This window comes from Peromyscus leucopus, chromosome 7 (assembly GCF_004664715.2).
Source record: "Peromyscus leucopus breed LL Stock chromosome 7, UCI_PerLeu_2.1, whole genome shotgun sequence".
In the NCBI taxonomy this organism is placed as follows: domain Eukaryota; kingdom Metazoa; phylum Chordata; class Mammalia; order Rodentia; family Cricetidae; genus Peromyscus; species Peromyscus leucopus.
Window position 1 is genome coordinate 85547000 of NC_051069.1, and position 27959 is coordinate 85574958.

Consider the following 27959-nt stretch of genomic DNA (forward strand, 5'->3'; position numbering starts at 1 on the left):
AGGCTCAGCAAACACTGTTGAAGGGGTGGAAAGAATGTAAGAGGCAGAGGAAAGGGAAAGGTGTGGAACACTGCTTTCCAGTTGTGATACGACTGCGGTATGGCTGTTGTAAATGACCTGCACAGGATCTCCACAAGACTCTCGGGGGACGGGAAGGGGGCTCATGGGATGCTACTTTTCTCTGAAGATTTAGATGCAGATGAAGGTTGACAGGGAGAGAATTTCTTCAGCGGTGTAGCTATTTTAAGGGGTCTACTCTCTTACAAATAAACTCTTACTCAGGGCTCCTGTAAATAATCCTAAAGAAATTCACAGTTGCATACACAAAAAAGACAAAAGCAGAAATGGGGATAGTTGAGAAGGGGATCGTGAGAATGGGGCAGGAGAGTAATGGGGGTGGATATGATAGATATACATCATGTGCATGTGTGGAAATGTCATAATGCCTTCCCATTTTTGTGTATAAATAGGATAAAATGAGGTAAGGCAACCTGGCCGTGAGGCATTACTGACACAAATTTATATAAAAAATTAGTTAAATCTATGTTAGCTTATTTCATTTTCAAGAATAAATATACCTTAAGCTGGGTGTGGTGACTCATAAGCATAACACTTGGGAGGCTGAGGCAAGAAGAGGGCAGCCTCTGCTCCTCCTGCCTCCAAAGCAAACTAAACCAGACAACCAAATAAAAACGTACCTTGCATCAAGCTGTAGCCGAGTCTTTATAAGCCAAATGGGGTTTGTTGCAGTGATTGCAGTAAAACCTAAACAAATATATTTAAATAAATGTCAGTACAAAGGAACCACACTGTTCACACTAAGGATCTTTACATTTTACATACATTATTCTACAGTAATGACAATGTCTACAAATGTTTAAATTATTAACTGAAGTAAGCTTTACACTTTGAAGGCCTGTTCATCTACCTAACTTCTCAATTCTGCCCTTCCTAGAAGAGTCGTTCAGGAACAGTCTTATCTCACCTCAAGTGTTACCCTAACTTACATGAAAACAGGGTGCTCTCTACCCTGTAAACCGAGTCCACACAGAAATGTTGTGTATTCAAGAGCTAAAAAGCATGCATTCTAAAATAGCTGCCTGGGGGCGAGTCACATCACCCGTCACACTACATTCAGATGGAATCCTACACAAATGGCACTGCTTAGCAATCTTTAGGTCTGTGGGCCAGAAAAGATTTGTTTGGCCCAGTTTTTTTTTTTTTTTTTTTTTTTTAAATTTAATAAGTAAGTATTAGCACAGAGGTAAGGATTCTGTTAGGGTTAATAGGTGGGATCTACTTGTCATCCAATTAAGCAAATAAAAACTCTAAAGTGCAAAAAGTTACAAACTGGAATTTTCCTCTCACTTTTACAGACAGTGAAGAAAGTCAGCAGGGCAGGAGGCAGCTCTCCTTTCCTAGCATTCAAGTCTATCTAGTAACTACTGCTGCAGAGCAGTCCCCACAGGGGCTCAGTGTCAGACAGTCAATTAGGATCTCTGGAGCAGTATGCTTCTGGGACCATGCATTTTTTTACTTGGTGTCTTCCTACTTAAAAAAAAAATAGCATAGAAAATGCAATCTTAATGACAGGCATTTATAAAGATGTTTCATCTACACAAAACAGGGCATTTATTTCCCTTTTACATTTAAGATCAGTAATAGAAATTTCACAGAATTACATTTACTCAACTGGAAACTGACACAGAAATAAGGGACTTAGTTATTTCAATACTTTCTATCAAATATTATCAAGTCAAGCAGATTGTTTTTAAAGATATACTATACTCATCACACTTACTATGGACACAATTGCTGTGACGAATTTAATACTACTTTAAAAGCTATTAGACTCAATCATAAACTTTCCTTGGCTCTTGGAGCTGCTACATAAGTGAAATTTTACCAAACTGTTTACAAAGCCAAATTTGGTGTCACAGTGCTCTTTCCCTTCTGTAATATCAGATCATTAACTTACTCACATTTTACTCGTTTTATGCTCTAATACTGTAGAAATGGCCCCATGACACACAGAGGGGTGTCCCAATTAAACCTACTTAGCAAGATAAATGAAATCTGGTTTATTAACTTTTTAATAATTTTGTGACTAGTACATGGTTTCTGCTTTACTTAAGTGCTTTTAATACTACATACATAAAGAGGAATGAGACCAATCACTATGGCAGCATTAGCTGGTAATAACATAATAAATGTGGAGCAGATGGCCAAAGAACATCTTTTTAATAAGGGGTTCTTTTCATGAATATATTCTTGGTGAAAGAAAAAACATGACTATCAGATTAGCTGAAATGTTTGTCTTACATGCTTAATCTGAGAATGAACTTACACTCTGTTATTTTCTTCCTTTGAACCCCATTTTTCTAAATGAGAAAGTTAAGCTCAACATATTAAAATTATGTATTATCAGACATCAATACAAATGAAAACACCAACTAAGCGACTTTTTGTTGCTGGGGACTGAAATCAGGGTCTCACAGCTGCTGGGCAAGTGATCCAACTACAAAACCACATCCCTAAGCCCGATTCTTATTAGTTAAACAAGAATTCTATCTCCTAAGCAGTTATAGTAGCTATGTGTCTACAGCAAGATTAAGAATTTCTAAGTGAAAGTTTCTAAGTGAAAAGATGGGGAGTAACATAAATCCACAATTATTCATTATTCACAATAATTTTAATTATTTCTAGGAAAAACCTGACTTCTTATAAAACTTAAGAGGCATGAAGTGGAAATCCTTCTCTTAAGCTAAAAATATAGCTATCCAATTAAAATTTTTCATTTAACTTTTCCTTGAAAAGATTACCACCAATTTTAAGTTTAAAATAAAACTTTTAATTCAAGTTTCTGCCCTTAATCTCTTTCCAAGTCACAAAATCCCTCACTTTAAGATAGGAACAACACATATAAAAATATTTTAAAGTATTACTCAGAATACAAAACTTTTAAGACTCAAACGGTAACTTTAAAATATCTCTGTAAATAAACTACGTCAGAAAGCAAACAACTGGTATTTCTCACTTAACTAAAATGTATTTCCAGATACAATCTGTAAGAGGCCAAATTAAGATTTAGGTAAGTGAGAGAAGATTATACTTAACTCTTCTAGTAATTGGCACCAATTTTCAGGATAGACAACCAGCCAATCAGCAAACTACTACTGGCTTGGATAAAGAAGCTAGGCATTAGCTACAGGTTTTTAGCTGTTGGTCCTTAAAAAAAAAATACTAACTGGTTCTTGAGTTTCACAGTATTACTTTCTCTTAACCAAAAAATAGTTTAAGTAGCAAATAGATATTATTAGACTAGTTCAATCTGGAAAAATATAATCTTATCAACCCAAGAAACGAAACAAATGGAATAAAACAAAATTTTACTATTAGCAAAATTATGTGGTAAGGCAGTTTGTGGTTAGCCACAACTAAACATGTCTTCTTCCTACATTTACGACAAGCACATAGACATTGGGCCAGGTCATCCTGCAGTTTAGAAATTGCCTATCACTTTTTATTTTTCATTTTAGTTTTGTTACATTTTGATAAAAGGCTACTGTATTCAGAACACCCAATGAAACATTAAAACCAACTGAAGAGTATAGTGAAGAATCCACTTATAGATGGTAAGAATCTGTATTGTTCCAGAATCAGCTAAAGCAAAGTGCCAATACAGGCATTTAGTTAGTAGTGTCAGTGTTTTATTAGAAAACTTTAAATGTAAATTTAAGTTATGCATCAAATAAAACTCCACTTGATAATACGCCAATTAAAAACATAAACAAATCCCACCTATAGAAACTCGCTGAAAATGTTTAAGTGAGTGATATCTGCAGTATTTTATTTCAGCACATTTCAATTAAATTCTGAAAGTACAAAACATATACAACCTAAGAGAAAAGTATCAACTATTTTAAAATTTAAAACTACACTAAAACAGCTAAGGCCTCATTCACTATAGCCTGCACTTCTTAGAATGCAGACATCAGTTTTTTCAAAAAAGAGCAGTAATCAAGTCATTCAAATACCAACAGACTAGAGTGGAAAGCACCTTATTAGAATTTTAAACGTTAGCTAGGCAAAGACAAGACAACCATTACTATGTAACAGTTGTAGGACAGCATACTACCAACTATAGCTCTCTCTAATATTAATATATACTGTTGTCATTCTGTGGAGGTCAAGACCATTATGGCCAAGCTGAAGACCCCAGGTTTACATGGTAACTGATAAGTACCCCATGCTTCCTTCTAGAAGGATAACAAAGGGACCAGAGTTAAATCTTTATGAAATACTCAACAATGCACACAAATCCACGTCCCACCTTCTACTATTCCACAGCTACTATAAAATCCCAGGGTGTGTTTCTTATACTAGAGGCTGCAAGAGATGCTCAGATCAGTACTCACGAGGTTTAAGTTAGTCCATATTTCTACAGGAAGTGACCTGCGGATGGGGAGCATGAGATGACACGATCTCACTCTTTTCTCGGGAGAAATGTACAGTAAATGCCTAAAATAGACACAGGCTTTTCTGTATCATAACAACAAGCAGTGACCTCATCAGATACACGTGTACAAACTGAATCCCACTGGAAGGATTTAAGAAATAGTGACTGTGAGATCTTTTTTTTTTTTTTTTTTTTTGAAAATTTTTAAGTTAGAAGAATATCAGAATGGGCCTTGTGTTTTATAATGAAAGCGTACAGAGTACTGACAATCCCACCATCTTCAGCAGATTCCGAGTCTAAATACTTACCTAAAAAGACGATCAATTTTGTCTTAAAGAAAAAATGCTAACCTTGTCAAAGGAGAATCTAATAAAAATTTAGAAGGGATTCTATGTTCCATTTCCTGCTACTGTTATCTACCATGAAAAGAGTTGCAAACATTTTTATCTGTTCTTTAATAATCAGATTATCTAGCAATTTAAAAACCAACCAACCAAACAGAAATAAGAGCCCCAACAGAGTATTAAAGTCTGGAACTTTGCGTAACTAATAAAGAACACAGTGCTACCAATAGTACCTGTCACCTTTTGACTCTAGCAGTAATACTGCACATCCATAGTTATGGAATAGTTTGGATTATTTTGTATTAATTCTTGTGTTCTACAAAACAGAAAACAGGAAAAATGTTCACAAATAAGCATACAAAGCAGCTGTGCAACTATGCATTTGGCTGAATACTGTAAGGAAAACTTTATATTTAAGAGTGAAAAAACACCTAACCTTATATTTAAATATGAAATTAAAATAACAGGAAAAAAATAACTTGAAAAAAATGTGTTCTTGAAAACAAAAAATAATAATGGTGTATTCTGTAAGCATATACTACTCACTAGATATATTGACAACACTAAATGATTATATTTATTGACACATTAGAAATTTCACACTAACCTATATGGATACACATAAAAATAAAAACAGAAATTCATTTCCTTTATACTTATGTCACATATAAATATATGTGTTTGTCAGGTAAACTTTTAAAAATTGAGAATTACTGTAAAGAAAGAAGTAACAATATATTTTGGCACGCTAACAGATGTCATGGTGTACTCAGAAGGCTACTCAAGATTATTTCAACCAGACAACCTCAACAGCCATAGTCAACAGTGTAAAGTCGTGTGTAAGTGGGAAAGGGGTAGGTAAAACACAAAGACAATCAGGATTACTTGGGTTAAATATCTTTGTAACTGGAAAATGTTCCAGTAAATGAAAACATTTTAGGTGTGGCCACTAATAACACTGTAAAAAATGACTCTTTAACTGCACTTGAACTAAGTTTAATGTTTAAATTATATGTTTTAGTCAATCTGGGTAACATGCAAAATGAAACTGAAGAGAGACTGTGTGTGCAGACTGGTGTGGCAAAATCCCCAAGCAATATGGCTAACCGCCTCTTTTAATGCATTTTTGCTACGAAGGTGACAAGGTTAGCATTTTTTTGTAACAGTCAGTTAAAATCTTTTTCACATGACTTATCTTTAAGTACTTTGTACCTCTTCCATCATTCTTTTGATGTCCAAAAATATGACCTTGAAGAAAACCCAGAGCAATCTGGTGCAGGTAAGAATAAAGGGGGCAAAAAGCTACCTTAATCAATCTGTCCTGGACCATTCTGTTTCACCAGCCATGCAGCTACACATAAAAACCTGCAAAGCTAGATGCCAGTGCTAACAAACAGTGCAAGGAAATGCTGAAGGCATACTTTTCAGGACAATGTAACTGCAAACAAATGAAAAAATATTTTCAAATTACACAGTAAGTGTACAGTATAATAATGTCTGACTAGGCATGCTTATCAATTTACCACAATGGAAGGAATTCAAGTTGGAAAACAGTATTAATGAAGATATCATACATTTGAGAAGAATTTTTAAGAAGTTTTACTGAATTACTTTGCAATGGGCTACAAAAAATAACAACAAATTTTGTGAGATATCCTAATATAATAAGATGTTCTGGGAAGAATTTAGATACTTTGAACCTCTAAATGTGCAATACTGAATCCATAATAAACATTGTCAACTTTAAAATGACTGCTTATCTAGTTTCTTTTTCTTTTTCTGGGGTGTATGTGTTTGAGACAGGTTTTTCTGTATCTTTGGCTGCTCTGGAACTCACTCTGTTGACCAGACTGGCCTCGAAATCAGAGATTTGCTGTCTTTGTTTCTCAAATGCTGGGATTAAAGGTGTGAGCCACCACTACCCGGCTTATCTAGTTTCTTGATTTCATTTTTAAAAGTAATATTAACATTTCTTTTAGAGACAAATAATTCCCCCCAACACAAATGCTGATAATCTAGAAATATATTATTATTAACCTAATGTAATGTTTACGGGGTTTATAACTAATTGGTCCAATTTTCACCTATACTCAGTCAAATTTGTGAAAGGAAAACATCCATAACCAACATCTACAAATAGTACAATTAAAAAATTCTAGTTTGTTACTAGGTAAATACAATTACACTAAGAACTAATTCTCAAAACTCAATCTATCCAGATCAATCCAGTAATTCCATGGATAAGGTTCCCCAAACTCCCAGGAATCAAGATCTCCAGACTGGAAAATCAGAGTATATACTATCTTGACTTTAAACACTGTCCCTTCCAGCTTCAAAATGTCAATCAGTCATCAACTGCAAATATAAAAAGTCTTGAAAACAATTTGTAAGTTATATGCTAGATTTATTATATAGCAAAGGCTATCAATCTTTCACCAATCAGTATTTCAAACTTACACTTAGTTAAATATGTGGTTCAAATTAAACTATTCTAAATAGAAAATGATTAGCAGCTTAAGGCACTTATCAAGCACGCAATGGGACGTTAATTTATTGATCAACAGCTGATACAAGCAGCTACAGTTTTCTTTAAAAAGTTACAGAACAATTTGGAAATAGGTAGATTAAATAATTGTCAGAAAATTGGAAGAATTTTCTATTAAGAATTAAAATTCAAGGCTTCATCTAAAATGCATGACAGCAAATGATTCCAGAACCAGACTGACAAACCATCTCTACACTTGGCTTTAGAAGGTAGTGCAAAGACCTGTGAGGGCTGTGCTGATTCAGAATCATTCTCACCATGACATTAAGTTCCTGGAAACATTTCTACTCAAGCATGTACACATAAGGCAGTGTCTAAAGTTCAGGTCTAGTATGTAGTCTAGATTATGAGGAATGATAAACATATTCTAAAGCATAAGCAAATTATAGTAACTGGGTCATAATAAACATCACAAAAACTGCAGCATCTAAGCACAGGACACAATGAATACTTTACCAAGTACTGGCGGCACATTTCAGACAGAAGCATTTTAAAACATGCAGCAGGAAGGCACTAATGGAAACTGAGGAGGGCCAGAGGCAGCTCGATTCCAGTGGGATTATGGCTGGACTCTTAAAGCATGAGTGCATTTAATATTAGGTACTACACAGCCAAGTAAATATACTATCTTAGTTTGCCACTTAAACCCTTAACTACAAAGATATAACTGGTAAGATTTTATGTATAGCAAATGTTTTATTCAAGTGAACAAAAAATCATCATCTTTGTAGATTTTAATTATTAAAGAGCACACTAACCACCTTAATTTGATGTAAAGTCATCATAAAATATTAACATCTCCAGGTTTCAGAAGAGTTTTTTACTATTAAATATTCATACCTGCCATTGCAGCTGAAATCATGTGTACTTGGGTAGAATCAGGATCAAAAACATCATTCAGCTTTTCCTTGCAGTTTGAATAGGCAGCAAAGTATATTGCTCTAAAAATAAAATAATTAATAAAGCATAAATCTTCCTAATTTTAGAATGGAGAAATCTAATAAAGTCTGAGTCATATTCAATGTAGTATCAGGTTTACCCATTTTCTCCACAAAGCATGTTTAGAAAGCCAAACTCCAATGTATAGTTCCTAGCAACCATTCTCTAGGCTCCCAAGCTGTGCTCAATACTGACAACGTACAGAGCATCCTGATAACTGGAGACTCTGCACCAGTGAGGCTGTGGTGTCTGCTCTGTGCCAGTGTACTTAACCTCAGCTGGGTGAATAGAATTGTAGAGGTCTGATGTTGGACAGTTTTGAGATTCTGTGGTATATTCTACACTAGAAACATAGAAAGAAAAGGTTCATATATTCTACTTTTTTAGTGCTGGAGATCCCACCCAAGCCTTTACCCTTTTATACCTCTTGCCCACAGTATTCTTAAGACAAAATAATTTTAACAAGTGTAATCAGGCCCATCAAGTCAGGTTAGGTTTTGCAATGTATGTAAATACTCCATTAAATGTGGAGTTCTTTTTAACCTTTGAAGTACTGAATTATTGGCTTCCTGAATCAAATATTGCATTATTTCTCAATAATGCTGATTTACATATCAGTAACAAAATAGACTAATAACTGATAATGGAGACAGTTTCATTATTCTGTCTTTTTCTCCTGATTGTATGAGTATTCTGCCTGCATGTAAGAAGTGTACCAGGTGCATGCAGAGCCCTTGGAGACCACAAGAGGGTGTCAGATCCTCTGGACTGGAGTTATAGACGACTGTGAGCCTCCATGAGAGTATTGGGAACTGAATTCAGGTCCTCTGCAAGAGCAGCAAATGCTCTTACCAAAAAAGAAAGCATCATCTCTCCAGCTTCCATTGTTGTATTTTTTTTTTTTTTTTAATTTAAGAAAAGTGTTTAAGAAAAAAAGGGGCCAGGCACGTGGCTTTCATTTGCAATCTCAGTAGTCAGCAAGCTAAGGCAAGAGGATCTTAAGTTCAAGGGCAACCTGAATTACTAAGTGAAAGGCTGTTTCAAAATTTGAAACAAAACATTCTATTTATGAGGAAAATAACAACAAAAACCTTATGATACACAATTCTAAAACAACAACAACAACAACAACAAAGCCCTTAGGATACGCAATTCTAAAACATTAGGGAGAATAAACTCATTCCCATGAAGGAATCACAGAAGACATCTTAATGAGAAAATAGATATGGAATATACATATAGGAAATATAAATTAATTAAATACAATATCAAATACCAAAAGAAACTTTTTAGTACATTTAGTAAGTATTAAAAAGATGGACAGTATCCAGCATTCATAAATACATGGCTTGGGAGCAATGAGTTCACTATATGAAAATAAAAACATGATGTGCCTCTTCAGAGGACAAATTAGCAATCTCTACTTTGCAATGCATGTAGTTCCCTTTATCCAGAAGTCCTATTTAAGTAGTCATCCTAAAATAATATATATCTTTGTGGTACTGTTGTGTATTACTGTAATCCCAGCATTCCAGATGCAAAAGCAGGATTTTGAGTTTGAGGGCAGCCTGGCTATATATTACTACCTGTCTCAAAGAAACAAAAACAGCCGGGCGGTGGTGGTGCACGCCTTTAATCCCAGCACTCGGGAGGCAGAGCCAGGTGGATCTCTGTGAGTTCGAGGCCAGCCTGGGCTACCGAGTGAGTCCCAGGAAAGGCACAAAGCTACACAGAGAAACCCTGTCTCGAAAAACCAAAAAAAAAAAAAAAGAAAAGAAAAGAAACAAAAACAAATATAAACTAATAAACTTCTTTAAGTACAAAAGGTAAATGTTTGAGAACATTCACAAAACCACCACTACGGTAGGAGCTGGTAGATGGCCCAGATGTTAAGAGCACTTGCTGTTTTTCCATAGGTCCTGAATTTGGTTCCCAGCACCCCCACAAGGAGGATGCAAGTCCAGATCCAGGGAATCTAATCCCTCTTCTGGCCTCCACAGGCACCTGTATATAAACAGACACACATGTACACAAAAGGTAAAAATATTAAGACCATAGAGCTTCAAGACAAGTTACATTATTTCCTATGATTCGATTATGTAAATAATATATGCACATGTCTTTAAGCATATGACAGCCCAGGAAATTACTGGGATGAAGTACACTGCACTGTTTATTAAAGGTGGCTGAGGAAAAGAATGAATGTGTGTGGAAAACACAACCAGTAAGGTGTAGTGGGTAGCCATTCCAGTTTTGATCTGGAAGTTCCAAGGGAGGCACCTGGAGACCCGAGATCTGGATGGGCCAGCGCTCTCTGTTCCTGGACTCTTGATGGTGGAGGTTGACCGAGCAGAGCTCCAGAGGACACTGCTGGACTGTCATACACCTTCCCCAGACCTCACGACCTACCTATCCCTTTTTTGTAAGTTACCCACTAAATAAATCTTCCTTTTAACTACGTGGAGTGGCCTTAATAATGTCACCAATAGTAAGGCAATATATTTAAGGTGGAAAGTGAACTTTTATGATACTTCCCCCCCTTTATCTTCATGACGATGTGATATACTGGATTTTCTTTTCTTTTGAAATTTTTATTTTAGGTACTTGAGAGATGGCTCACTGAGCGCATTTACCACTCTTTTAGAGAACTTCAGTTGGGTTCCCAGCACTCATGCTGCCTGTAACTGCAGCTCCAGAGGAACTGGTGCCCTCTTCTGGACTCTATGAATACCTGCACTCATGTGCACATACCAACACGTGCAATGCACACACACAATTTTCAAAAATCGTCACATCTGACTTTATTACCGTTGTGTGTCTGTGTGTATGCTCCTATGTGCATGTGGAGGTCAGAGAACAACTCTAGGAGTCCATTCTGTTCTTCCACTGTTAGTTCTGAGTGCTGAACTCTAGTCATCAGGCTTGCATGCAAGTTCTTTCCTTTATGCACTGAGTCATCTCACTACCACCACCTATGCTGTCCCCCCCCCCCATTAATTAAATTAAGCCCTGGTTTTGAATGCAAGATAATGCTGCTCAGCCTCCCAATTACAGGTGTAGGCAAACAAGCTCAGCTCTGAATAATTTCTTTTTTCTTTTTTTTTTTTTTTTGGTTTTTTGAGACAGGGTTTCTCTGTGTAGCTTTGCGCCTTTCCTGGAACTCACTTGGTAGCCCAGGCTGGCCTCGAACTCACAGAGATCCGCCTGGCTCTGCCTCCCAAGTGCTGGGATTAAAGGCGTGCACCACCACCGCCCGGCCTGAATAATTTCTTAAAAATGAAAGATGTGAAATCCAGTAAGTAATAAGATGTGGTTTAAAGTACAGAACTAGGTGTCCATATACATTCTAAATATGAACTTTTTTGTATAGGATTCTACCACAGAAGAACCCAGTTGCAGGGGATCTGATTCCTTCTTCTGACTAGGTACACATGGTATACAGACATGCATGCAGGAAGAACATTCATACAGAATAAACATATTTTTAAAAATACTTAGGTATAGCCAGAGGGTTCTAGTACATGTAAATGAGGCTAACCAGGGCTACCCAGTAAGACTGTCTCAAAACGAAAGCATGCACTCCCCTCACCCACCATACACCATACCGTTTATTTTCTTTAAAGACTTTAAGTTACCCCAGTTAAATTAAAAACACAGCTTCCAACAATTTATCATAAAATGTCAGTTTAGGCCAGGCGGTGGTGGCGCACGCCTTTAATCCCAGCACTCGGGAGGCAGGGGCAGGCAGATCTCTGTGAGGCCAGCCTGGTCTCCAAAGCGAGTTCCAGGAAAGGCACAAAGCTACACAGAGAAAGCCTGTCTCGAAAAACCAAAAAAAAAAAAAAAAAAAAAAAAGTCAGTTTAGCCTTGATCCCTGCATTCTGGGAGGTGGAGGCAGGTGGATCTCTGTGATTTCAAGGCCAGTCTGGTTTATATACCAAGGCCAAGCCAACCAGGGCTACATTGTAAGACCTAGTTTCAAAACAGACGAACAAAAAAATAAGAACAACCCATCACACATCAGTTTATAGTTTTTTGCCTTGGGTAAATATCCAGCCCTTCCCGTAGCTATAAAAATTCTCGCCGGGCGGTGGTGGCACACGCCTTTAATCCCAGCACTCGGGAGGCAGAGCCAGGCGGATCTCTGTGAGTTCGAGGCCAGCCTGGGCTACCAAGTGAGCTCCAGGAAAGGCGCAAAGCTACGCAGAGAAACCCTGTCTCGAAAAAACAAAAACAAAAACAAAAAAAAAAACTCTAATTCCTAAGGTCAAAAGAGAATATAAACATTTTCTCAGAAGTTATCATAACAGAAAATTTAGATTTATTTTGAAAGACCTAATATAATAGGTCTGTTGTGGATACCGTTCTATATAAATAAAACACTGATGGCCAGTGACCAGGCAGGAAGTATAGGCGGGATAAGGAGAGAGGAGAATTGGAGAAACAGGAAGGAGGAGAGACACTGCAGCCACCGCCAGGACAAGCAGCATGTGAAGCCACCAGCCACGTGGCAAGGTATAGATTTATAAAAATGGGTTAATTTAAGATATAAGAACAGTTAGCAAGAAGCCTGCCACGGCCATACAGTTTATAAGTATTATAAGCGTCTGAGTGATTATTTTATATGTGGATTGTGGGATTGCAGGGTTTGGTGGAAGCTGGAGAGAAACCCTCCAGCAACATAGGTCCTATTCAATCCAATTTAAAGATGCTATTTCAATTTATAGTTTTGAATATAGTATTCTCCCCTCAAATCTCAGATCCATTCATAACAATTTAAAATCGAAACTATCCACAAATAGTTTTAAACTTAGAACTATTTTTTTTCTAATTTCATTTTCCAAGTGTGAGCATTAATAATTTAAAGCAAACATTATCCCTTCTCCCTTACAACATGAAACATTTCCTTAGTACAATGAATTTGTCAGTCCCAGAATCATGCTTTTCTTTGTAGAATACTTGATTAGCACCAGAAACTCTCAAATACCTTCCCATGAATACTGAAAGTCACATTTATAAATTTAAATGTATCTACCGATGATTATATCCAGATACCTTGAAATAAAGACTGACATAATTTTAGCCCCCCTTCTTTTTTTACCTGGAGGGGGCCACCCCCACTAAATTGGGGCCCAATCCTCTAAACAATGAGCGAGGACCCTCTTTTTCCAGGATAACTCTGAAAAGAGAAAAAGAAATTATTAGAAAGAAATACCCTATTACACCCTTCACTAATATCCCAGAGCAAAGCCAATTGTCTCCTGTTTATAATGTATCTTTCTGGTCGATTTTCATTACTAATAACAACTTTGGGGGTGGGGGGAGCAGGAAAAAGTACTGAAGAATCAAAGTGATACTAGTGATAATAAAACTCTGTACATACTCTTTTCTAAAATGGCCAGCAAGGTGGCTCAGTGGGTAAAGGCACTTGCTTTTTGGCCTGAGGATCTGATTTGGATGCTTGGAACTCTTCTAATGTTGGAGGGAAAACTGAATCCATACAGTTGGCTTCTGTCTTCTACATGTATACTATGCCATGTATGTACCCATACACACATGCACAAAATCTTAAAATTACAGTTTTACTGAGGTATGCAGGCTCATGCTTGTAATTCCAACACCAGGAGGGAGGCTGAGATAAGAGATCATCTTAAGTGTGAGTGAGTTTTAAGTCAGACTGAGCTCCATGAGACCCTGTCTCAAAATAACAGAAAAGATGAAAAAAATAGATTATGACACTGACTTGCTTTCTCTCTCTCTTTCATTTTATCAGCAAATTCCACAAGCAGAAATGCATGTTCTTCCTGCTCTCACAGTTCTGTCTGGTGCTGGGGATCTGACTCAGCCTCATACACAGCCCAATTCTTGTAGTCTACACAATCCTAGAAACTACCTCAAGTTCTGAAGTATGATACCAATCAACAGTTCCAGTGAGATGCTATGGCAATTCTATCATCCTAACACCCATGGGTTACTACAATGGTTGGTTTCCCTCCAATCAGTTAACACTTATTTTACTGAGAACTTAGTGTATAAAGATCTTTTGACTAGATAAATAGAAAAGATAGAGCCCTGCATACTGAAAACTTTGAATAGTTGTGAAAAAAAGTGTATTAAGGTAAATACTTTAATAGGTCATAAAAAGCAAATATTGCACAAGATATTTATCCCCAGAAGAGAAAGGGACAGAGTCTAAAACATATAAGGCTTTCTGAGATTAAGTAGTTCAATGAAGTTGCAGAGGTGAGAAGGGACAGAATATTTTAATTTAGAAGTCAGATGTGGTGGCATATGCCTGTAATACCACATTCGGGAGGTCAAGGCTGAAGTAGTTCAGGCCAGTCTAATCAGAACTGACTTGGACAAAAAATAGAAAGCAAAGGAAACTTTAGAGCTAAGAAAGAGGCGGATCAAGTGCTTGTCTGGGTGTATCTACATACTTAAGAAAGATCTTTTACATGGCAGATGAGTGTAATAGTTAATTAAAGGTATGAGCTGAAATAAGACTTTTCTCTTATCAAGTCCAATGGTGGAGAATAACCACGAAAAAATTAACTTCACCCACCTTAGTTTTAGGATAAGAAAACAAAACAGTATTCAGTTATTGGGTACTTTAGTGATTAAGTAAATTAATTTATAAAGAGATTAAAGGAGGGCATGAAAATCTTGAGGAAATGGTGGTAGTGGTGCATGCCTTAATCCCATTACCACCAGGGAGGCAAAAGCAGGTGAATTTTTGTGAGTCCAAGGCCAGTTGGGTCTATATAGAGTTCAAGGTCAGCCAGTGTTACATAGTGAAGCTCTGTATCAAACAAACAAACACTCAAGAAATCTAAATTTAAAAAAAAAAAAAAAGTTCTTATGATGAAGGAAAAGCAAAATTACTGAAAACCAGAGCAAAATATATCTCAGGGGTATAAGGGAGAATCTTAAGATCTGATCAATGGTAATGTCAGAATTATGATGTCAGGATTCATTTCCTAGGGCTGGAGAGATGTCTCAGTGGTTATGAGCACTGGCTACTCTTCCAGAGATCCTGGAGATCCTGAGTTCAATTCCCAGCACCCACATGGCAGCTACAACTATCTCTAACTGTAGTCCCATGGGATCTGATGTCCTCTTCTAGTATGCATATATATATATATATATATATATATATATATATATATATATATATATATATATATATATACACACATATATATATACACAAAATACCCATATACATAAAATATATAAATAATATTTTTAAAAAGGAGACATTTCCCACATCAATCAGTACTTTTCTGTAACTACAACATTTTAATTCAAAATTGCTGACAGTTTTATCCTACCTTTCATGTACTTAGGTAACCAAGTTGAAATAGGTGTGATGCAATCTTTTAGTAGCAAATGTAAATACACTGGATGAGTTCATTTGCTACTACAAAATAAATACTACTGAACTAAGTTCAAACAGATTTAAGTCAAGCGAGCTGATAAGACAGACACACAAACATTGAACTCTAATACAAATATAAAGACATAGAAACGGATCTGAGTTAAGTTTTGTTTTTTGAGACAGGATTTCTCTATGTAGCTCTGGCTGTCCTGGAACTTGCTCTGTAGACCAAGCTGGCCTCAAACTCACAGATTCACATGCCTCTGCCTCCCAAGTGCTGGGATTAAAGGTGTGTGCCACCATGGCTAGTCTTGAAAGCAACTTAATTAAGTCTAGTAATAGAAATATGCCAATCTTTTTCTAATCATCAGAAAATGTCAACACACAGATTTTTAAAACTGGGATAACTGTTTCAAGCTGAAGCTTTTTAGGTTATATGTTATATATTTTGTATATATAGATGCAGGTACTTGTGCACATGTGTGAACATTTAACACACACTAGTAGCACCAATACTACTTTCATTTCAAAACTGAACAGAATAGTCATCTGGATATGGCGGCACAGAGGTGGGCCTGTTCTGGATACTGAATTCCAGACCAGTCAGGGCTACATAGTGAGACCTTGCCTGAAAACAAATGAAACTAAAATTAATCCAATCAAAACAAAATCCCTATAATAACTTTGGAAAAGAAGCCCGCTGGATAAATTAAGAAAAAATATTCTAAATATATACAATCTTTGTAATTGTTCTACTCCACTATGGCCTGTTACTGCTAATAAGTATGGTTCACACTGACTTCTGTCATGACCTTTTCTAAAGAACCTTGTCAGACGTGAAGGGAAAACTAAGGGTGTGGGATCACTAAGATAAGCGGCGGCAGCGGCGGCCACATCCGTGAAAGCTCTGCCCTCCTCACTTTAGACAATGCAGGGGTCCGGGGGACACGACTCGGTTGACACTGGCTCCAGCCATGGTGTGCAGCTGAACTTCAGAGATGTAGAGTGTCACAGAGGAGGACTGTAACCGTGTTTTGACAACTTCCAGTGGACATGTCAGAATAGCTCCCACTGTACCACCACATCTACAAAAAAATCAACAAGACCAGAATTTAGGTATCTAATCAGCCAATGAGAATATACGTTCTTACCTGGTGCTCTAACCCAAAGGTGATTTGCAACCTTAATAAAATTTAAAAATCTGAAGACTAATTTTTGTGAAAGTTTCACTTACTTGATTGCAAATGAACACTTTCAGCCACTACAATGAACTGAGGGAACTATGGAGAGCACCCAGCATGTTGTCCCCACACATCAGAATAAAATTTGAAACAAACAAACAAAAGCTGAGTTTAGTACTTTACACACAATTAGGTAACGGAAAAGTTCCAGTGATGACTGTTACTTAAATGACTGACAATGAATTAAAGCTGGAAGAGCTGACTAGTGCTCACTTGTAGCTCTGTTGGAGTCTACACCAGTGTTTGAAATATATCCCATCTTTCAAATTTCTAACCCTTTAAGATCCCAAAAATAATTCTGAGCAGTAGGACAAAGATCAACTACTTATGGATAATCATACATATACACATTTCTAATTTAAGTACTCCCAACACTCAGAAGGCCTTTACCTACAAAACATAGTTTCAGTCACTATCTCTTATGTCCACACGTGCAGAACAGGCAGGATTAGTGAAACAACAACAACAACAAAGCCCCTTTTAAATAGAGACTGATCATCAGAGTAACGAAATAAAAACTTTTAACAAAACGTCTTATTTAAACTGGTTAGGAAAAAAAGAACTTAATAACTTAAGCAATTATTATCTTTAAATACAAAAGCAGGGCACAACAGTTCACATCATAGCCATACAGTGAGTGAATGTCTGTAGTTTTAGAACTGGGGGGGGGGGGAGAGATTAGTCGATTCTGGGAGTTTGCTGGCTACCAGATTACCAGGAAACGGGTTCAGACAGAGACAGACACACACACACACACACACACACACACACACACACACACACACACACACACACAGAGAGAGAGAGAGAGAGAGAGAGAGAAACAGACATGGGCACTACATTCCTTACATTCCTGGGCAGGAGTCTAATTCCCCGTTGACTTAACAATCTGAGTTCAAGTTTAACAAATTGCACTGAATGCAGACACATTATTGCAATCTTTTCCACTGCAGACTTCATGTCCAGAGAGAGAACAGAAGATAACACAAAAAGGAGAAAATATCACAATGTCAGACTTCTCAATCCTAAACAAAACCGAACTACTATACAGACAAAGGATACTGATGCATGAGAATGGCTTACACTGTTTTTCTCTTGGACGGTTAACTAATCCAGGAACAACAACCTCCCTGACAACACACTTTTTTTTTTTGGTCACAAAATGGTAAGGAAGTGACAATCCAGATGGATTATTATATGAGAGCTCAGAAGGACAAAAACCTCTAAAATGGAGTTAATAAAACTAATATATTTGACCACAGAAAATAGAAGCCAGGTGTGGAGGCTTAAATCTACAACTCCAGCACTTGGGAAGCCAAGGGAGGTCAGGAGTTCAAAGTAATCCTGGGCTACATTAAGACCTGTCTCAAAACCTTGCCAAGCAAACAACAAAAGAATCACAAGTATGAATACCCACATAGTTAAGAAAAAAAAAAAAATATATATATATATATATATATATATATGTACAATTATTAACTCAGGGAGAAAGTGACATTATTCACGTAAGAGAAGATAAGCCTAAGAAACAACTTAGCTTTGCAGATATTTACTCTTACAAGAGGTAAACACTGAACCAAACAAAAAAAGGTAAGCTCTGACTTAATTCTATTAAAACTTGTACTATAACTAACCATAGTGAAAAGGGAGGAATGTTACACTAAACTAAATTCTCATCTATCAGAATATCATATAGTAATTTAAAAAAATCAATAACTAGAATTACAAGAAAAACCTAGAGTTGGACACAGAGATCCACTCACTACTAAGTAAGAGTGAGGTGGCAGTGTGGCTGGTTCTATTTTCTTTCAGCAGCTGTTTTTTTTCTTATCATATGCATCTATTTTCAAAAAAGTGCTTTTTGAGACAGTCTGTCTGTACAGCCCTGGCTGATCTGGAAGTTAGAGCTGCCTACCTCTACCTCCTGAGTGCTCAGCAACATTGTATTTATTTAACTTACATGAAAGCTATTTTATTTTTATGGCATCATCAACTTCGTGCACAAGATTAAAGCACTGTGCTATAATGCATTTAGCTTTAGTCTAAATGTAGCATGAATCTTAGAGTCTTATTAATAAAAACAAACCTGGAGCTGGGTACTGGGTTAAATGCTGGAAGATCCGAGAAGCAGAACAAGCCACAGCCACCTCACTTTGCCAGTTCCTCAGGTGATCCTGTTTCCTGAGACTGGATGCCTCTCAGCTTAATTGTGCTGCTCAAAGCCTAAAAGCTTAACAAACCTAGTTCCTGGTTTTCATGCCTTATATACCTTTCTGCCTTCACTTCCTGGGATTAAAGGCATGAGTCACCATGCCAGGCTGTTTCCAGTGTGGCCAGTGTGGCCTTGAACGGATCTCTGCCTCCCAAGTGATAGGATTAAAGGTGTGTGTGCCACCATTTTTTTTGGCCTCTATATCTAGTGGCTGTTCTGTTCTCTGACCCCAGGTAAATTTATTAGGGTGCACAATATTTTGAGGAACACAATTATCACCACATCTAAATGAACATTGAGCACAACTAAACTATATAAATATACAGTATTTAGCTCATTTATGCATCGAAGATGTGGATGGCACAATTATTCTAAGCTAAGCAAGTAGTTACTTAATGGAAAGGGCCTGAGAGCTGTGTCGTGACACAGACTTTTAGTTTCAGCAATTGGGAGGCAGAAGCAGAATCAGAAGTTCAAGGTAACCCTGAGCTACACAGTGGTTTCGAACAAGTCTAGGCGACATGAAGCCCTATCTTAAAAAAAAAAAATACTTTGTAATATTATTTTAGCCTTATTACATCCAGTTTCATACCAATAAACAATTAAATTTTCATAAGGCAATAATTAAACTTTTCAGAAACACAAACTTGCATAATCAATATAATTACGTTTTTTAAATAGCAAGAAGTCAAGAAGCAGGATCACAAGATCAAGGCCTGCCTAGGCTACTCCATTCCAAGATGAGTAAGGTCAACTTAGTGAGATCCCATCTCACGATAAAAAGAGCATGAGGCTCTTGGATTACTTTGCAGAATAACAGGAGAATATAGAATCAAGACGAGAAAGTCCTCAAATCAAAACTAGCTGAAAAGCCTATATTCACGCAGGAAGTTCTAGAAGTTAAAAATCATCAGGAAGGTAAAAAGGGATTCAAGGTTTTCTGACACTCAACTATCAGAAAAACACAAGCAAAAGTAAAAGACACATCAGCCAGGTGTGGTGGTGCACACTTTTAGTCCCAGGACTTGGGAAACTGTCAGATGCATCTCTGAGCAGCCCGGTCTACATAACAAATACCAGGCTGGCCATGGGTACCTAGCAGATTTTGTCTCGAAAAGCAAAGGAAACACACAAAAGTCACAAAATAACTAGAAATAAAAATCAATTCCTGTCAAATCTCACTGGCTGTGGACATGCTTCTCAGCACCCCACTCCAAGTGCGTTAAAGCACGGCCCTAGGATTGATTTCCTCTCCCTTCTACAGGTGCTATTTTCCTCTGACCCAGTGATGCGACCATGAGTTAGAGCAACTGCAGTGTGGCAGCCAATTAATCTGCTAATGTGAATATTTTACTATTTAAAAGTTACAATTTAAAGTTATTTCTGTAAAACAATCACTCATTTACTCTATCTTTTCTTCACTGGCAATTCCAGGGAGAGAACAGCCAAGTCTGAGACCAAGGAGCATTAAAAATTCATTATAGCGCCGGGCAGTGGTGGCGCACGCCTTTAATCCCAGCACTCGGGAGGCAGAGCCAGGCGGATCTCTGTGAGTTCGAGGCCAGCCTGAACTACCAAGTGAGTTCCAGGAAAGGCGCAAAGCTACACAGAGAAACCCTGTCTCGAAAAACCAAAAAAGAAAAAAAATTCATTATAGCACCAAAAATCTCTAGATTATGAATCTTTTTGAACTATAAAATGGCATTATATCTTTGGTATATTCAAAGTAACCTCAATTTTTTTTTCTTCTTAATCAAATTATCTGGACCAATGTGCATTCAAAAAAATTTATAAGCAGGGGCTGGAGCAATGGCTTAGAGGTTATGAGCACTGGTCGCTCTTCCAGAGAACAGAAGTTCAGTGCCCAGCATCCACATGGAGGGTCACAACAGTATGTAATACCAGCTCTAGAGGACCCAACGGCCTCCAAGGGTACCCAGTGCACACAATGCACAGACATACAAGCAGGCAAAACACTATACACATATAATAATAAATAAATATAGGCAGTTATTGGTGAGTGGTACACACCTATAATTTAGCACTCTTGAGGCTAAGGGAAGGGGACCAAGAACTGCAGACCTATGTAACAAAACACTGCCACCCAGAAAGAGGAAGGGAGAGAAGGAAGGAGGAAGAAGGGAAGGAGAAAAGAAAGGAAAAGGAACTAAAGGAGTAAACAACCAAGATTACTCAGAGATAAGACAGTCGTGTAGTCTAGACAATCACGTATTCTATACATTGATCTACAGACTATTCAATCATGGTTAAAGTCAACAACTTTATAAAGACAGTTAAAATTTCTACTTTTATGTCTGTGCAGTAAGTTTACCCAACTTTGAGGAGTTCCTTCTATTTGCTTATGTACCTAAGAGAAAAAGTCAGGCATACCAGTGGTCAACTACTTTAGTACTTTTTACCAACCTCTTGAGAAAGTGGCATGGTTGAGTAAGTCAGGCACAGTGTAACCAAGAGACTGTTTAAAAGCACAAAATCCCCAAACCTCTGCAAACAGATCTTGTAGGAAAGCAATGTGGCCTCTGAGGGCTTCAGAGTGTTCTCCCACACAAGTTTACCCGAGGGAACAAGGGCTGTAAGGTGAGAGTGAGGGGATGGGGAAGGCAAAGGAGAAGTTTTCACTAAACAGCAGTGAAATACCAAGCGGATCCCTTTCAACCATGCTCAGACTCACGAGCCGGCCAGGTGTACACAAACGAATACAGTCACACAGTCTCCAACTGTGTTCCGCTGTCTAGAAAGAACTTACTAACCAAACTGGGGCTCAGGGGAGCACAGGAACCTAAGAACCTTCAAGATTCTGTGGAAGGAAAGGGAGGAACACAGAACAGAACAGATTCCAAGACTTTGGCTGTCAGACATAGGTTGCCTTCAGTTTTTTGAGGTTCTGAGCATGCCTGGGTCAGGACACTTGTTGGGCAGGCAAGGACATTCCTAAGTGTGCGGAAGTATTTCCTAAGTAGGTCCACAAATCTGGGTTATGTGCACATTATAAAAGGTGCCTGGGAATTCATCTTTCTTATCTTTACACAAACTTATTTCCTCAGACAAATGCAGTTTATCTTTGTAAAAGAAGAATGAACAGGTTGACCCATTTTCGTGTCTCCAAGCAATACACCATTTCATGAGAAACAACACTAAAAACAGTCTACAAAAATGTTAACTAATCTTAAGGGGGTTTTGTATCTTAAAACACATGGGTCACCTCTAAAATCCCATAAACCTCATTAAGGAATTCTTACTACCAACGTTTTTCTTTTGTAGCTTAATTTGTTAACCAATACTACAGATTGAGCATTATCTTCAAGCCTTTAGTATTTAAGGCAAGAAACACACTTTTTCAAAATGGCCAGGAACATTTCCGATACAGTGACAGATTACCATGAAAAATTAAATAAACTATTGAAAATAACGGGGTATGCATTTAAAGTATGTATGGTGTTTCTGGTGCAGGAAAAAAATTAAGACTATTCTTTCTTTGAATGCTAGAGGAAAATAAAGACTAATAATACCTAAATCAGAAAAATGCTGGCCAATTGGTTAGATAAACACAGACCTGTGAAAGGACACTAATACATACATCAAGATACAGCTGTAATATCAGACTAAGGACTAAAAAATCCACTATGGAAGCAAAATAAACAAAAGAATGTGATATTTTAAAAATTAAATTTCCCTCATAAAGTTTAGCTTAAGTCTATTTGCTTCCCTTTGCCTCAAATTTCAAAGTTGTCCATTTGTTTTCTATCTCTTTCCTGTTTCAATCACATTTTTAACTCCTTGTCCTGTGAACACCGTATCAAAATCACTGAAGGTCTCCAATCCGATCAGATCCAATGGCTAGGGGCTCTTAACATAGTTTATACGGCAATAACACTAGAAAGCTCACCATGTCTTCCTTCCTGCAGGATATTTACTTCATTTGGTTTCAGAACACATTTTCTGCTTCTTCTAGCTTCTTTTCTTTTTTGAGATAGGATCTCGTTATATAGACTGCTGTGGATATTGCTCTATATAAATAAAACACTGATGGCCAGTGACCAGACAGGAAGTATAAGCGGGACAAGGAGAGAGGAGAATTGGGGAAACAGGAAGGAGAGAGAGACACTGCAGCCACCGCCAGGACAAGCAGCATGTAAAGACGCCGGTAAGCCACCAGCCATGTGGCAAGGTATAGATTTATAGAAATGGGTTAATTTAAGATATAAGAACAGTTAGCAAGAAGCCTGCCACGGCCATACAATTTGTAAGTGATATAAGTGTCTGAGTGATTATTTTATACGTGGATTGTGGGACTGCGGGGCTTGGTGGAACCTGGAGAGAAGCCCTCCAGCAACAACAGACCAGGTTGACCCCAAACTCATGAGATCTGCCTGCCTGTCTCCTGAGTGCCGGGACCAAAGGCATACACTACCACACTCATCTGGCTCTTCAGATGATTCCTCTTGTCCTCACCTTTTCCTGGAGATTTGAACTAAGTCTTCATGCTTGAGCAGCAGGGACTCCCTACCCTCATGAATTTTTAAGTGAAACATCACCCCCTGCTGTGCTACACGAATCCACTACAGGGAAAGAGTTGAACAAAATATTGTCAGAATAAGCAACTTCCCTTAGTTTCCCAATCCATTGGAATGAAATTCTCACAGGAGAGTATATCTCAAAAATGTTTAAGATCCCACCCCCAATTCACAGGTTCAAATCCTACCCCCTAAAAGGTGACAGCACTGAGCAGAAGGGCTGGGCTTTGGGGAAGTGACGAGATGCTGAGACAGAGCTTTATGTCATAAAAGTATGCTGCTAGCTAGTCCCTTCTACCATGTGAGGCAGGATGAGAACACAGTTTGAGGAAGAAGGCCCTGCCTGACCAGGCTGGCATGTAATTTTCCACCATCATCACCGGACTTTCAAGGCTCTAGACCAGGAGCAAATAAATGTTAACTTTTTAGACGCCACCTGATTTATGGTTTTGTGATTGTGACCCAAAAGGTCTAAGTAAGACACAGGATAGAACTGGGGATATGGCTCAGTGGTTAAGAGCACTTACTGCTCTTGCAGAGGACCTGGGTTCAGTTCCAGCACCTATGTGGCAGCTCATGGCTATGTATCTGATTCCCTCTTGACTAGCCTGCATGGGTTCCTGCACACATATGGTGTACATACATATACCCAAATATGCACGCATACAAATATATACATAATTTTAAGATTTATTTTACTTCATGTGTATGTTTTGTACCATGTGTGCCTGTTAGATTCCCTGGAACTGGGGTTTTGGATGGTTGTGAGCCACTGTATGGATCAAACATCCCGGGTCCTCTTCAAGAGCAACAAGTGTTCTTTACCACTGAGCCATCTTTCCAGCCACACATAAATAAATCTCACATACACATACACACATACACCAAAACCCCACAGGAAAAATAGGAAAGATGGAGGAAATGAGAATAGTAAAAAAATCATAGTATAATAAAAATAAACCTCATTAAGTAAGTATTCTATTCTGGCTTGATCTTACAAGGACCCAGGTGAAATAATTTCACAATAAAAAAAAATCACAATTATTACTCAATAAATGATAAGTTAATAAGTAACTTGATAAAAATTGTCTTCATACTACTTTATGTGTATAAACAGACATACAACATCTGAAGTATAGTGAAAACTAAATCTTAACATTCTCTTTTTTGCAACCTACCATAGTATGTCTCTGTAACTCAATTAACCCAACAAATGACCTTACAAATTCTGAATATTAACTCTGGCAAGGCATAATGAGATCAAAGGGTGCCTTAAAGAAAGCACGAGATAGCACGTGATATGTAATTCAGAACCAAGGTCCATGCCAGTCTGTTTCAAATATTCCTGTTTAACAAGACAGCCTTCAGTAAAAATCTCCTGGGATCCTGATGTGCACACTTGAGTATACACAATTTTAATCATCAGGAAAGGAACTCAAAGGCTCTCGTGTTAAGAAAACTCTTGCCTAAGAATAAATGCCACTAGGAAAGGTTGAGTGTAATCCAAAGAGTACCATGTGAGGAAGCCCAGACAGAATCTACACAGACACGCCTCTTCTGTGTAGTAAAACAACTTATGACTTCTAGTATAAAGCTGATCCTATCATGATAAAAAAAAAAAACCCTAGCACTTATGAAGAACACACTAAATTACTGCCAAAAAATAAGCAATTCTGATATATAAATTAGACATTTTCAATTAAGATCATTTTCAACATAACCTGCCTTGCATCTCCACATTTATCACATACAACACCGCCAGAATGACATACAAAACAGAATTTATGTAGAATCAAGACTTTTACAATTACTTATGCCTCATTTTGCATATTATGAAAATGTTTGACCTTAGAGAACTTTTTTTGACATCTGTATTTTTTCTATATTTTGATCAAAATAATCTTTGCTATCACCTATCACTCTATGTTTCTGTGAAGAGTGTATGTTAAATCACTTAGGCAACCACTATTACAAATATGAAATCGAGATGAAATGCTAAGGAAGGGAATTACAAGCCCAAACACTGTATCTTGTCCTACTTAACGTTCCACTGTGCACATTCTAGACTTCTTTGGGAAGCAGGAAACAAACTGATATTTTTGGATCCCATAAAAATCCTCCATTCCAGCTCTCAACCAAAAAAACTAAACTGAATGGCCTAAATTCATAAATATTAATAAACACAACGTGATGATCCTAATACAAGCTGGAAAATTAATGCACTCGTGCTAACATTTATTTCATATACAAGTGCGCTCTATCTTGAACAAAACTTGAAAAACATGAAACCTGAACATAGAACAACAAATATTAGGAGCCACAGAGGGCCTGCCTTAGAAGAGACGTCAACTTTGTTTTACAGGTGAAGTGATTAAAATGAGCTTTGTCTATTTTTTACTCAAATTAAAACAAGCAGCCTGAACTACACCTATGGTCTTCTAACTTGCAGGTGTTGCCAGAAGATCTAATTACAAGTAGAAATCCAATACCTTCAGGACAATCCAACTTTACTTCCCTTACCCCACCCCGCAACACACACAGAATTTAATAACATGTTTTAAAGGCCTGGGGATGGAGCCCTGTGGTGGAGAACTTGCCTAGCATGTGGAAAGTTCAGGTACAGCAGAGATTTAATTAGCCCTTTACTGGCAGTAAGTATTTCAGAAACATGAAAAGCAAACTGGTTCTCACAAAATTAGAAGTTGTTTTAATGCCAGAGTAGTGGATGGTTCAAGGTTCAAAATTGGTAAATAATAAATGTTGTGCAGTAAATATGTGCAAACTAATGAAAGCATTGTCATTATTAGCAATAGAACTAATTAACTCAAAGCAAACAACCATGAAGAGAATGCGTGTGTATTCCTTTGATGTGATCCAAAAATCAAAACCCTTGGGGTTTGAGAATACTACTTTATTTCTGCTATATAGATTAGAAAGTTAATTCACCATGGCTGTTTTTATGACGTTATAATCTTACAGATAAAACGTTGTTCTGCTTATCTAAATAATTGGGAAGGAACATATCGAATGGAGGAACGAAGTTGGCTGGGTAAAATGGCTGTGGCATCAGCAAACGAGACTTCTGGCTCCAACCTAATCCTGCACACATATATAGTTAAACATTCATTCTAAGTGCACGACTTATCCCAACCCACCCCTCCTCCAAAGCAGCGCGTGCTCAGAGGGCTGGTTTTCCTCAAAACAAATAAAAATAACAAGAGAAAAGACTTCAAAGCCACTACCGCTTTGCACCATCTCCCGCAAGCGGGACAAGCTAGGGAAAAGAAAAATTCCCCCCGGGCTGGAAATAACCTCCAGGTCCGGGCGGCTGAGAGGACGCCTTCCCCGACGGCTGCGACGCCCGCCAGCAGCAGCCGCGCAGCGGCGGCCGGAAACAAGGTGGCCCGCGAACGTGGGCAACGTGAGGCCCAGGCGCGCGGGGCGAGGAGGCCGAGGCGGCTCCCATTTTGTCGCCAGGCCAAAGCCTCCTACGTGAGGCCGGGGGTCCGTGCGCCTCGGCCGCCGCGCGGCAGACAAGCTAGGCCGCGGCTCCCGCCCAAGCCCCGCCCGGGCCCGGCGCGGCCTCGTGGGCCCGCGGGTGGGTCCGCCCGCAGCCTCCACGCCGAGCGCCCCACCGACCTACCCCCCGGCGAAGAGATGCACCAGCGTGTCCCTCTGGCTCATTCTCTCTTCTGCATGTCCTCCGGGCGCAGAGGCGGGACGCGGACTCAGCAGCCCGCCACAGTCAGAGGCGTGGGCCGAGAGGGGACGCCGGGGGAGCGGGCGGAGCCGCAGCGACGGAAGGCCACCGGCGGACCCTCCCGGCGGCGTTCCTGCTTCAGCGACCTCCGCCAGACTGCGCAGCCCGAGTCCCGAGGAGTCGGACGTCCCTACATAAACAGAAGCTCCTATTGGTCGAGGCCGCGTGACGTCACGAGCCCCGCACGCCTCTTTCACGTGATCGCGGAGGCGGGGGGAGGTGAGGATGGGGGGGGCTCCTCAATGAAGGGCCGCGGGGCAGGATGGGAGCGCGTGCAGGAGGGTAAGTCGGTCGGCCGGCTCCCCTCGCACCTGACCCGCTTGATCCGGGAGGCTGCCCAGCCGTCGCCGCTCGGCGGGCGGCGTAGACCGGGGTTTGCCTTTGGAAATCGCTGCATGTTTGGAAAGGCTGGTGCACAGATCCTCGTGGGCAGTCTCACAAACAGCACAGTATTCAACGTGATCCTTAAACATGAGTGTTAAATTGGGATCTGTAGGGGAGTGGCGAGCTAAATCAGGAGAGGGGTGCAATAGGCCTCACTGT

General features: G+C 38.7%; 1 protein-coding gene across 1 annotated transcript in view; it reads right to left on the reverse strand.

The window, feature by feature from the left end:
* Slc25a36 (solute carrier family 25 member 36) overlaps positions 1-27573 on the reverse strand; it is a 33835-nt gene extending 6262 nt beyond the window's left edge. The window contains exons 1-5 of the mRNA XM_028866048.2: positions 27300-27573; positions 16589-16753; positions 13389-13466; positions 8189-8289; positions 699-765 (exon numbers count right to left, since the gene is read on the reverse strand). Coding sequence (XP_028721881.1) covers positions 699-765; positions 8189-8289; positions 13389-13466; positions 16589-16753; positions 27300-27340 — 452 coding nt within the window. The 5' untranslated portion in view covers positions 27341-27573. The remainder of the gene's footprint in view (positions 1-698; positions 766-8188; positions 8290-13388; positions 13467-16588; positions 16754-27299) is intronic.
* Between the last annotated feature and the right edge of the window lie 386 nt (positions 27574-27959).